At 33.4% G+C, this 12,816-nt stretch overlaps 1 protein-coding gene across 5 annotated transcripts in view; it reads left to right on the top strand.

Annotated features, from left to right (window-relative positions):
- Positions 1 to 12,816, top strand: part of USP34 (ubiquitin specific peptidase 34) — a 129,956-nt gene that overhangs the window by 93,088 nt on the left and 24,052 nt on the right. For all 5 annotated transcript variants that reach the window (XM_083829696.1, XM_083829697.1, XM_083829698.1 and 2 more), the window contains exons 43-58: positions 61 to 224; positions 1,335 to 1,400; positions 2,542 to 2,688; positions 2,777 to 2,833; positions 2,924 to 3,001; positions 3,732 to 3,826; positions 4,817 to 4,989; positions 5,571 to 5,724; positions 7,068 to 7,146; positions 7,990 to 8,043; positions 8,139 to 8,234; positions 9,780 to 9,844; positions 9,937 to 10,012; positions 10,115 to 10,162; positions 10,854 to 10,919; positions 12,459 to 12,539. In XM_083829696.1, the coding sequence (XP_083685822.1) occupies positions 61 to 224; positions 1,335 to 1,400; positions 2,542 to 2,688; positions 2,777 to 2,833; positions 2,924 to 3,001; positions 3,732 to 3,826; positions 4,817 to 4,989; positions 5,571 to 5,724; positions 7,068 to 7,146; positions 7,990 to 8,043; positions 8,139 to 8,234; positions 9,780 to 9,844; positions 9,937 to 10,012; positions 10,115 to 10,162; positions 10,854 to 10,919; positions 12,459 to 12,539 (1,499 nt within the window). The remainder of the gene's footprint in view (positions 1 to 60; positions 225 to 1,334; positions 1,401 to 2,541; positions 2,689 to 2,776; positions 2,834 to 2,923; positions 3,002 to 3,731; positions 3,827 to 4,816; positions 4,990 to 5,570; positions 5,725 to 7,067; positions 7,147 to 7,989; positions 8,044 to 8,138; positions 8,235 to 9,779; positions 9,845 to 9,936; positions 10,013 to 10,114; positions 10,163 to 10,853; positions 10,920 to 12,458; positions 12,540 to 12,816) is intronic.

Genomic DNA, 12,816 nt, shown 5'->3' with positions numbered 1-12,816 from the left:
TCTTTGGAAGTTATTAATGGAATTGATTTTTTGTGCATATGTGATACATACTTCTTCCAGCTTCCCATGCACCTTACAAGTGGGATTATTGGCCCCATGATGATGTTCGAGCTGAATGTAGATTTGTGGGTCTGACTAATCTTGGAGCAACTTGTTACTTGGCATCCACTATTCAGCAGCTCTATATGATACCAGAGGCCAGACAAGCAATCTTTACTGCAAAGGTATGGTTTGCAATCTTACGTTCTTTATTTGGAATTTTGTAAAATTTTAAGTTTAGTTTAAAAAAAAGTTTTTAAAAAGTTTAATTAAAAATTAAAAGTTTATATTTTCATTTTTCCAATGAAAAGGCTGATAAAATATGGATTTACTTTTAGGACTTGTTTCTTGCTAAAGAATATTTCTTCAGGACTTTAGTTTGCTCTGTGTTTGGTTAAATTCTTCTCCTGATGTCTAAAGTGAAGAGATTTTTAAAAATACATATTTGTAATGCAATATGTTCTTAAGGTGGCATTATAACAGAGCATGTTCTCAAACTCATATTTCTGCTGCTGTCAAATAGATTGATTCAGGTTTGTTTTTATATGACTTGTCTGTTGTTTCTTATCTCCTAATCTGTCATTTTGTTAGAGTTAATGCCATCCTTCTTGAATGTTTATAAAGTTCTTGAGCATGCTACCAAAAGTACTGCAAGTCTTGTAAATTATCCATTGGGTAACTTTCAGAAATATTAACATTATTAATTCTAACTATTTGTTGTAACAGAGAAAGCTTCATTTTGGTCCTTGATATCAGTAGCTTACATATAACCTGTGAAACACCCTGACTGGCAGTGACATCACTGTTTTTTATTGTCACTTAATTTCAAGTAGAATTAGCAAATCATGAATAAAAATAAAAAAAATAAAGTTAAAAAGGAAGCTGCTGGTCTACGAGTGAAATATACTGTGTACAGGATTGATCAGAACTCCCACCATGTATATGAATTAGAAAAAAGTATTCCAAAATTAGTACAGTCTTTTCTGATACTTCCCCAAAGTTCCTAGCTGCTGTACATTTTTAGAAAATACAGTTACCTTTTGCCACAGGTTTAATGTCATGCCAAAACATGAGCAGGAAGTGCTATGTATATGTGTAAAATAGTGAGTGTGCTGTGTATTCATCTATGCAATTATTTTTCTTAATTGTCCATAATAAAGGTGGATTTTTTTAATTATTATTATTATTATTATCTTATTTTAAAAGGTGATTACTTCATCTTCTGAAGCCCTGCTTTTGGAACGTTATAAGCATAAAGGTTAACGTCTTTTTTTTTTTTAATGAATTTCTTTTAGTATTCAGAAGATATGAAACACAAGACCACTCTACTCGAACTCCAGAAAATGTTTACATACTTAATGGTAGGTGCTGGTTGGTGTGAAAGAGGATGTTTTCTAATGTGCCCTATTTTTCTTTAAAAAAAAAAAAGGGGAGGGGAAGAACAAAATACAAGAAAAATGTAGATACCATTCTGTATGTGAATTATTGACATTGTTCAAGACAGTTCACTGATGTTAAAAATGTGAAACATTTCTGAAAAGGTGATGATCTTTGCTGGGTCCCTTCTGACTCAGGATATTGTATGATTTTTAGTACGATACAGGAAATTTAAAAGAAAACTGTGGAGAGCTGAGTGTTTTTGTTCTTGGCACGGGCTTTTGTCAAAGAAAATCATAACCACTTTGAAGACAAATAGAGAAAAGGAATTTAAGCATGTAGTGCCTGACATGAATCATAGGAAAAGTAAATCTAGGTATTTATGTAAGTATAAAATCACAAAGGAATATAAAATCGTACAAAGATCTATTATTATTAAAACCTTACAGAATGACTTAATTCCAAACCAGGTAACATTAACAGTGTCTTGTCACACATCGTTAAAAGCAAGTAGTATATATATCATTGTTTACAAGGACAAAGTTCCCTTTGCTGTAAGTTCTGCATCTCCAGTGCTAGCATTGGAATGGGTGATGTATTCTAAAGAAATGTTGTATAATGCAAGTTCTTTTCTCTGACTGAACACCTGCAATGGAGAACTAGACAGTGTAGTTTTATACAATACAGAAGTCTGAATGAGAATTAAGCGCTTGACAAGATCCACGTCATTACTGTTCAGAAATACATAAGGACAAACTGATGTTTGTCATACCATATTTTGTATCTGAAAATATATGCAAAAACTGGATGTGTCACATCTTCAGCCATGTTCTTTTAATAATGGTTCCTTTCATTAACAATTATTTAAATTTTTTTTGCTAATAATATTTTATGAGTATTGTAATAATGATAGTTAAAAATTGCTTCACATTTTATCAGAGGCATTTGGGCACTTACACAACTTTGGTGCCTAAAAGGCATGTGGAGATACTGTATATAAAAGTATGTCCATTTTTAAAAAGACATTTATATAGCTATGTTCTGTATATCTGTGTAACTTAAAAGTACAAGGATTTGTGGTTGATTTGTTTTGCCTATTTTTCATTTATTTATTTTTACCTAAAGGAAAGTGAATGTAAGGCATACAATCCAAGGCCTTTCTGTAAAACCTATACCATGGATAAGCAGCCACTGAACACTGGAGAGCAGAAAGATATGACTGAATTCTTCACTGACCTGATAACAAAAATAGAAGAAATGTCTCCTGAACTGGTGAGTTACTGAGAGGGAGCAAAAGGGAGCTTGAAAAGTTACGGATTTGCTCAAATATCCTTGACAGAATTTATTAATTCATTCACAGAAAAATACAGTGAAAAGTTTGTTCGGAGGTGTTATTACAAACAATGTTGTTTCTTTGGTAAGTATTCTTTCCTTATCTTTTCAAGATATTTTTTAACCTCTCCAAACAGTTATTTAATTGCTTTTCTCTTTCATTGCTATGATTCAGGACTGTGAGCATGTAAGTCAGACTGCTGAAGAGTTCTATACAGTAAGGTGCCAGGTGGCAGATATGAAGAATATTTATGTAAGTACTTCCAGACTGGGGTGGGTCAGATCACAACTGTAAAAGAATGCAGTCAATTATAAGAGACTTTACTGTACACTATTGTATATGCTGATGCTTTTTGTATCTGTACTCTAGTTTTGGTGTATTTCTGTGATGATATTAATAGGTAATTCAGTTGAACTGGTCTGTGTTCTCTATGCAACATGCTGTCAGCTATACTTTTGGAATTGACTAAAAAGTTACAGACAGTAATCATTACTTATGCCCTTCTGTGTTTAAAAGATGGTCATGCTTTATATGAGATTTGTAAATATCAAAAGATTTATATATATACATGTATTACTAAATTAATTTAAAACTTAAATAAAATCATTTTAGGTTATCTTTTTATACAAAACAATTATTAATCCTCACACTTGGAATTTGGATTTAGAGCACCTGAATTCTTTAGGACAGCTCAGAATATTGAGTACCATTTCTCCGAACTGGTTCCTGAAATTTGTGTTTGGGTTCTAGGAACTGGTCTTTCTGTAACAATCTCAAACTCTTCTCTTAGTTCAATTGCATACTTTTTCTGCAAACTTTCGGGTAGTTTTGACCACCTTAGTTTCATAGCTTACGGATAGATATGTTGATTAAACGTGCTGTAAGACTTAGAGAGAGGGTCTTGTAAAGCAGGCTATGTAAGCACAAGATTTAAATATCTAAGATAAACATAAGCTCCTTCTGTATTGTTTATGATATGTAGGAATCTCTTGATGAAGTAACTATTAAAGATACCTTGGAAGGTGATAACATGTATACATGTTCGCATTGTGGGAAGAAAGTGCGGGCTGAAAAAAGGTATGATTAAGAAGAATTAAGCGTTCCTAAGGTTGGTTTTTTTTTTTTGTAAATTACTGAAATTACTGTTTGAATTAGAGTAATTCATTAGATGAAACAGGACCATGGTTTCATTGAGTTCACTAATGTGAAGGTCTGTGAGGATGTGATCCCTATACAAATGATTGTATAACTAAGAAATCGAATTTCCAAAACACAAACTATAAGATATCTTAGGAAAAGATCACCTAGACAGCAACGTGTTCAAGACCTTATTTATGTAAATAAAAAAAAGTAGAAATCAGTAACTTTTGAAATCTGTTACTTTTCCAGTTTTTAAAAGATCAAATTCTTTCAGAGTTTGTTCAGAATTTTTATTATTCATTATGCAGGATAATTGCTAAGGTTTCATGCATAGCCCTAAATTTCTTAGTCTAAAATTAGTAGTTCTATAATTGTTTCCATATTTTAAAAAGTCTACTAATAAATATAAAGATAAATTAAAATTTTGCATTGTCTCTTTATTGCAACTAACGTAATTAATTCTTAAGAGACGAAAAACCTTGCAGTTGTTTTTATAGCATGGGTGAAAGTAGCCTGTTAAAATAATTAATGTGAAGTTTATGAGATATAAAACAAGATACGTTCTAGGTTGAAACTTGTCAGTTACAGGGTAAGAACTCCATCTAATGAGGGGATTTGCATTGGTAAATTCCTTCATGGCTCATATTACTATATCATTTTAGAAAGCTCTCACTCACGACAAGCAAATTTGATTTCTCCTCCAAGGCATAGTGATATGCTAAATGGAATTGTTCAGTAGGCTAAATCTGACCTTTCTGCTGCTGGTTACACTACCATGCTCTAAGACTTTTTGATTGTGGAATTTTATTTTTATGTGACTTTGTAACAGGTTTCCAATTTCATATTTGAATAAATGTGTTGAAAATCGTTGTGGAAACACAATTCAACCAAGCTTTTCATAAATCACAACTATTTTTAATCCTTCAGGGCATGTTTTAAGAAACTACCTCGTATCTTAAGCTTCAACACAATGAGATATACTTTCAATATGGTAACCATGATGAAGGAGAAGGTCAATACTCATTTTTCATTCCCTCTGCGTTTGGATATGACACCTTACACTGAGGATTTCCTCATGGGAAAAAATGACAGAAAAGAAGGTATGCCTCATAGAATGAATCGCGAAGTGGTTTTCTCTTTCGTGTTTGTACCATTTTCTGTATATATAATGTATGCAAACAAGTAGTGATTTTTTTAAAGAAAATAAAATCAGTTTTAATTGACCTATATTTCCAAAGTCACATTTTCTTTAATACAAGAAAATTGGCCAATTATTTTTGTTTTCCCTTGCAGTTCACTTTGAATTATTCATTTTTAAAATATGGGAGATAACAAATAGTTGTATACAGCTTGTTACTAGCCTATTCTGATTTTGCTGAGTAATACTTGAAACAGAAAAGGGCTGACTGACTGCCATCATCAATAAGATGTGCTAACTTAGTTATTAGTTTTGATCTCTTCAGTAGTGATGCTTTGGAAAAAACTTCAACTGTTTCACAAGAGTTGGGATTTCTGTGCTCTTTGTTCTGAGTATGGACTTTCTGGCTGTCATTGTGCACTGATGAAAAGAAAAAATATAAAATGTTTTAAGCATAACTTCAGGAAATGTGTGTGTAAGACATATTAATGTTGAAGCTCAAGTGTTTATGAAATAATGAAATACTGTATTAAATTACTTAAGGTTTTAAGGAAGACGGTGAATATTTGAAAGAAACTGAGAGTTACGAGTATGATCTGATAGGCGTAACAGTTCATACAGGAACTGCAGATGGTGGACATTACTACAGCTTTATCAGAGATATAGTCAATCCCCATGCTTACAAAAACAACAAATGGTGAGTTATACAAAGCAAAATTGTATCATTTTGTATCTTTAAGTAACTAAAAACTGTTGACTTTGTCGATAACGTAGAAGCTATGCGCTGTAGGTTCTTCTCAAGAGCACAAGATTTTGGAATTTGCTAGGTATGCATATATCAATTTATAGATACGTTTTTGTCTGTTGTAGCAGTAATAGTTGTGGAGAGCCTTGGACGCAGGCATCGGGAGAGTACCAGGCTCATCTTACAGTGCAGCAAATACTTGATTCTTGGCATGAATATCAATGACTATTATATCTATTTCAGTATATATGAACAGTAAGATTAAATAGATCATCCTTCATCATAAAATCAGGCTACCTTTGACAAGCATACAGCAGAATTAATGATTGTGGATTTCAGTCCTTTTCATTTTCTCCATTTTCAGTTATTTCAAACAACAATTTGAATTCTTCTTCCCTTTAAACTCCCTGCATCCTGTGTGCCACATAAGCTGTTACAATAAGTAGGTTCTCAAAATCTGTTCTTACTGTACTTTTTATATAGTGAATTGTTTTCACATCTTAATTTTATCCAGCTAGTGATCTTTCTTTCTTTCTAAGCCACCCTTACACCACCACCACCCTTTTTTTTTAACCTACAACATCACACTTCTAATTTGGGAACTTTTGCATACATTGGGCATACAGTGATTATGAGGATGGAGAAAAAATGGGGAGAAGTAGCCTGAGCAAGGGATGAGACACGGGCATGGGAAGGAGGATGGTCTTCCCAGGTGATGAAACAGAGCAGAGAACTCTCCCATTTGTATCTAGTTTCATAACTCAGATTCTCAGCTGAAGCCATGCATAGGAGATAAGATTTCTTCTCTTCTTGTTCTCTGTAATAGCTGGCTGGCACATTTTCGAAGTATTTTCAGCCAGTAGGCTAATCACTGCTCCAAAGGGAATCCGTAACACTGTACAGTGTTTCTTTGCACCATTCCAGTTTGAGTTATACTGATACGTGGGATGGTTCTCCTCTTCTTAATTTTGATTTCCACTTCACTCAGATTGAAAAACAAGAGGCAAATCTTTTTGGCTGCATTAGAACTTTATCTCTACCAGAGTCATGTTAGAAAAATGGGGAAAATAATGTGTTTCTTGAATAAAAAGGTAATATATTGTTAAAATGCTGACTTCCTGATTTTACTGAAAGAAAGTGACTTTTAGGATCGCTTTTGAGTTTGCTGTGGTTCAAACAAAATAGTAGGAATTAAGATAAATACTTAATCTGAAGAACAATTTTAAGTGCTTGTTAAACATTTGTTTGCCCTGAGAGACAAACAGCAGTTCTTTCAAAAGCTTACTCTTTTACAGGTATCTTTTCAATGATGCTGAAGTAAAACCATTTGATTCTGCCCAGCTTGCTTCAGAATGTTTTGGTGGAGAAATGACTGTAAGTTACGACTCTTGTTTTTGTCATGTTCAACCATTAGAATATCTGTTTTGAGGACTTTCATGAACGATTCCAAAGTGTTCACCTTTGGTTTTTCATCTGTTGTGAATGTATGAGAAACATACACAAGTTTTATATGACTGTTATTAAACTTTTGACATCTTTGTTGTGCAAGTGATACTTTATCTTATTTAGATCAGTTGTTCTTCCACTATTGATCTGCTCGAAGAGTCCCCCCTCTCCTTAGGGGAAGAAAGACTTTGCAGAGTGCTTGCAGGCTGGTGATTCAAGCTGTCTAGTTTTTCTACGCTATCTGTAGGACAGAAGTTGAGCCAACAAAGAAGGGTCCTAAATCCTTCCATACTGACTATCGTATCAATGAATTTGTGCATATGAATCCAAATCTTTATATGTGGTTTTGAAAGATAGGTGTCAGAAGCATAGCATAGGTACTATTAATGAATCAAAATGAATTAGTGAAGTCTGTAGTCTATAGTGAAGTATAAAGGCAAAATGCTGAAATTAAAAAAAAAAAAACCTTTGTTTTTTTAAACAGATTACATACACCTAGGTGCCAAAAAAGAAGAGGTATCAGTGAGATAGATGAGACAGGAACTTGTGTGAGAAGGTCAAAATATTCCATAGCAATTCTGAAAAATCAGAATAGGTCACCACAGAAGAAGAAAAAGACAGACTACTTTGAACAAGAAAGAAATTGTCAGCAACCTCTCTGCAACTATCTTGAAATAGTTCACATGCACATTTACATCAAATTGTCAGTAAATCATTTTAAAAAAATCATTAAAAAAGGTCACAATTAATGGTGTTATTTCTTCTTGACAGACAAAAACATATGATTCCGTTACTGATAAATTTATGGACTTCTCCTTTGAAAAGGTATTTCTCTTCTAAACACTTTCTATATGATCACATTTCTACTTTGATAATTTATCTCTCAAAGCAAAAATTATACAGATGTTTTTTTCTTCAAGACGCACAGTGCTTACATGCTGTTTTATAAACGGATGGAACCAGAGGAGGAAAATGGCAAAGACTACAAATTTGATGTTTCATCAGAACTGCTGGAGGTACAAGTTGATTTGTTTTAACACATCTTAAAATACTATAGGAAATCCTAAACAAATCAGGAATCTGAGTAAACACAGGAAAACAAGTATAATTTGAATCAGTAGGATGATAATCCTTTCATTTAGAAGAATGTTTTTGATAGAAAGTAATTTAAGATTTCCACAGTACATAAATTTCAGACACTTTCTCATTCTGTCCTGTGATTTTTAGTTCACATATCTAAGTAGCTTCCTATTTGTAGAAAATGGTAGATCATTTATTTTTATTTTTATGAGCACTTAGCAACAATTTCTTAATAGTTGCAGTAGTACAGGAAGTGTTCTTATTAACTGCCATCCTTTTTATCCTTCAGTTCCTCAGCAACTTAGTGCTTTCAGGAGGGATGTAAGTTAGTATAGTATAGTATACACTAAGAGTAGCTCCAGCTGCTTCTTTGCACTTCTCCTAGTGGGTTGCGTAATATAGTTAAACTGTGCTTATTACAAGGAAGCATCAGTCAAAAAAGGTTCCCTTCCTCCACATAGTCATGGAGAGAATAGCCTGGGTATGAATAAAAGGAGTAGGAGAAAAAAAAAAGCCACCAAGTACATCTCCCTGTTCTCCCCAGTGTTGACTGCTCTGACTGAGGATACCTGGTTATTAATATAAAGATACCATTTATCCTTTTATGGTCTGAGGAACTGGAAAAGACAATGTAGAGGAGCAGAGCATTATACGAGGGATCTCACTGCACTAAACATATCCGCAGTATGGGACTCACAAGTGATATTTCTCTTTTTATCATCTGAAAGGCCAGTCAGTTTCCCGGCCCCCTCTGGCCAGAAGTATTGCTTTATCATCTGTCACATGTTTGGTTCTTAACTTAAAAATACCCTTCATCATTAGCCAGCAAATCAAATTGTGTTTTTTTATCTTTCAGTCTTGAAAATAATAACAGATTTTATCAGATTTAAAATTTAAAACTATTTTTACAGGGGAACGGGAACCTAGTGTGAAATCCTCTTCTGGTTAATGGTGGAGGATGAAATTTTACTCTCTAAGAATTTAGCAAGAGCTTACAGAGCTTATCAGGCTTTGGGTCAAAATTTAAACTGTTAGACTTACCTAGCTAGCTAAGCTGCTGGAATGTCTAATTGATCTCAATTAATGACATGCTTAATGCTTAAAGAGATTTTATTTTTTTATACTATTGTAGATATCAAAGTATTGTCTTGAACTGCATTTCTTTTTTAAGAAATTAAACCAATTCTGAAAATTTCAGCCTGAAAATGTAATACAGTTGCAAACATGAGATCACAGCAAGAAGGGAAGGTTCTGAACATCATTTAGCAGTCATATGGCAGGCAAAACTGTCATCTGCTATAGTATCAAGAAAACAACGTGGAGCTACTTCTTTAAAATAGAGGAAATGTTCCCAGAAATCATTTTTCATACAAAAAATGTTGGTTTCTTAACCACAGCAAGCGTTTAAGTATTCTTAAAATCATGCTTATGTAGTGAAATAAACTACTTTCTTGTACCTGATGTTAGCATTTTTTCTTCAGTGGATATGGCATGATAACATGCAGTTTCTTCAAGACAAGAACATTTTTGAACATACGTATTTTGGGTAAGTTTCTTTAAAAATGTAAATTAATGCTTCTTTTCTTTTGCAGATTTTCATTATTTATTTTAATTAACAAATAAAATTACTGACTCTAGGTTTATGTGGCAGTTGTGTAGTAGCATCCCAAGTACACTACCAGATCCAAAAGCAGTTTCCCTGATGACAGCAAAGGTAAATATTCCAAAAGTGTATTTTGCTTATTTTAAATGGACGTTTTAATTACATTTTAACTCAGGCATTCTGTGATTAATGGTGCTTTTTTTCCCCCCCCAGTTAAGCACTTCGTTTGTGCTAGAGACATTTATTCATTCAAAGGAAAAGGTATTCTATTTACTTGTAAATTCTCATTAAGTAGCTGCATGAATATAGTGAAAAGCATCTGTAGTTTTTCATTTTAAAAGTGTGATTTTGAGATGTAGTGAGTACAGTAGACAATACAAAAACATTTGAAGAGTGTCCTTCAACACACTCGTAATAAACACCACACAATGGAAAAAATGTGGAGATCAGGATTTAGCTTACTTTGCAGAGCATTGGGAACAAGATGTCTTGTGTTCTTTTCATTTGAAGATTGTTGGATGATTCAGGTTTTAACAAGTACTTGTAAAGGTCTGAAGTTACAAATACCAGTGTGAACAACAAGAAAGTTTTATTCTATCTGACTATCTGTATTTTCAGTCGGCTTTTATTTCTTTCTCATCAGTGGTTGCTGTCCTGGTTTCAGCTAGGATAATACTACTAGTTCTAGAGTGCCTGGGATTAGTAAGACTATGATTGCAGTTACAATCAAACAGAACTAAATGGATAGCAATTAAATATTATGTGTGACTTGCAATAGTTTCAACACAAGTACTGTTATTTTTGTGTAGATGCAACACATTTCTAGTTTATAAAACATGTAGTGGTTTGTAGTAGCTATTATGCTTAATCTAACTGACCATATAGTTTTTTTAAAGATTAAACTGTAAATTATTATTTTAAGTTATAGTTTTTTCTGTATTTCTTTTTACAGCCTACAATGCTTCAGTGGATTGAACTGTTAACAAAACAGTTTAATAACAGTCAGGCAGCTTGTGAAGTAAGTGACTTAGGAACTCAGCAAAGTACAAACCAACTTTCTATATATTGTTTAACTTTCCTGGAGGTTCGTATCCCTGGAATATTTTGGACTATGAACTACTGTATTTGGCATATTTGTGCTCTATGAGATGAAATTCATCCTCTCTGAATACTGCAGATTCTGGGGAATGACTTAACTTTTATTTTCAGAAACGTATGGTCAGACCACAGGTCATAATCATTTTGTCACTGGAAAAAAAAAGACCCTGTGGCGTGACAACCTTTGTATGTGATTAATTATTACATACTGATTTGTGTAATGAAGAGGTGTTGGAATGAAATTGGACCAGAGAATTGGAAAGACTGACTAAAGTTTAAGGATTGGAATGGAAGGGACTGCAGCTGAATCCAAGGGAAGAAACAACAGTGTGCTAAAAGGCTGTGGCATGATGAAGAGGCTTAGAAAGGGAGTTAAAAGCAGCTAATGTCAGACTTAGCTGAAAACAGATTCATGCATCACCTTGCTTGTGAAGTTGAGAATCTTGAACCTAATGTGTAGAAAAACTAAAAACTCCTAAAAGGAGGAAAATATGGAAGAATGTTTTTGTATTAAGAAAATCGGGAATCTGCCTGAAGGGAGTCTGGGAAAAAGTAAAAAGGGAAAAAGTGAGAAACCACAGACAAAGAATTCACTGTGGTGGTGGTAAAAACAGTTTTGGGATACTGAAGAAAAGTTTGTGGTAGACTTTCTATGACAGTTTGAATGTACAAGGATCCCAGTTGCATACTGTATGCTGCAGTAGACTTTATTTGGTACAAATGAATAAAATTTGTTGCTCTTCTATAAATGGATTCTATGTTTTTAAATCATTACACAACAGACGGGGATCGGGCGATACAGTTTCATTGGTATGTTGTAGTCTTAAGATGCTTAAAATGAGTGAAGGTATTTCCTATAGTAAATAATACTCAAGTTCAGTTAAAATAAAAAAGCAACTTGGATTCTTTTATTTTAAAATTCTTTTCTTGTGAATAAAATGAAATTCTGGGAATCAGAATATTATTTGCAGAGTGTAATTATGAATGAATCATTCTCTGTTGTTCTTACACATTTTCTGCCACTGGAGATAGTAAGGCTTTTTAGTAAGGCTCCACATCTTAAAATGCAGAAGGGATCTAATTCAGGAACTACATTCTTGTTTAAACCTGTCCCTGCTCTGCCAGATTCTTTAGCTGATGCTTGATTGTAAGCATCATTTGTTACTCTGTTGACATCACTTTTCAGGATAAATGTTTCCTTCCAGATAATTGAATAATGGCCTGCAGAACACAGGGATAAGAAGATACTGGAAATAAATTTATATTAACGTTTATTACTGTTGATCCTTATTCCTTTCTTCTCATACACGGAAGACATTTATATTTCCCTTGGATTAATACTTCCTTATTCCTTAACAATAGTAACATCAATTTCTCTTCAGACTTTAGTATCATGCAAAAAGAAGATTGGACTAGAACAAGTTTGGAACAAAACTAACAAAGTATGTATCTTCTGCAGTGGTTTTTGGATCGTATGGCTGATGATGATTGGTGGCCAATGCAGATTCTAATAAAGTGTCCCAATCAGATTGTGAGACAGGTAAGAAAAGATGTTCCTATATAAATCAAGTGACTGCTTGACCAATGAACAGAAACGGACTAATATTATGACACATACAGTGATTCTGAAAGGTTACATTGATACCTTTAATTGTCCTATTCTATTACATTTTCGCTTAGGGTTTAGAGAATATATTTGTCCATGGGGGCATTATTGTTTGAAACAAAATCTATTTTAATACAGTGCCTTAGTTGTAAAGGTAGGATCACAAAATGACACAGTAGATACATAGATACTATTTAAAGCTTATACAACT

Source organism: Anser anser (assembly GCF_964211835.1).
Source record: "Anser anser genome assembly, chromosome: 3".
Taxonomy (NCBI): Eukaryota; Metazoa; Chordata; class Aves; order Anseriformes; family Anatidae; genus Anser; species Anser anser.
This window is presented reverse-complemented; position numbering and strand designations above follow the sequence as displayed.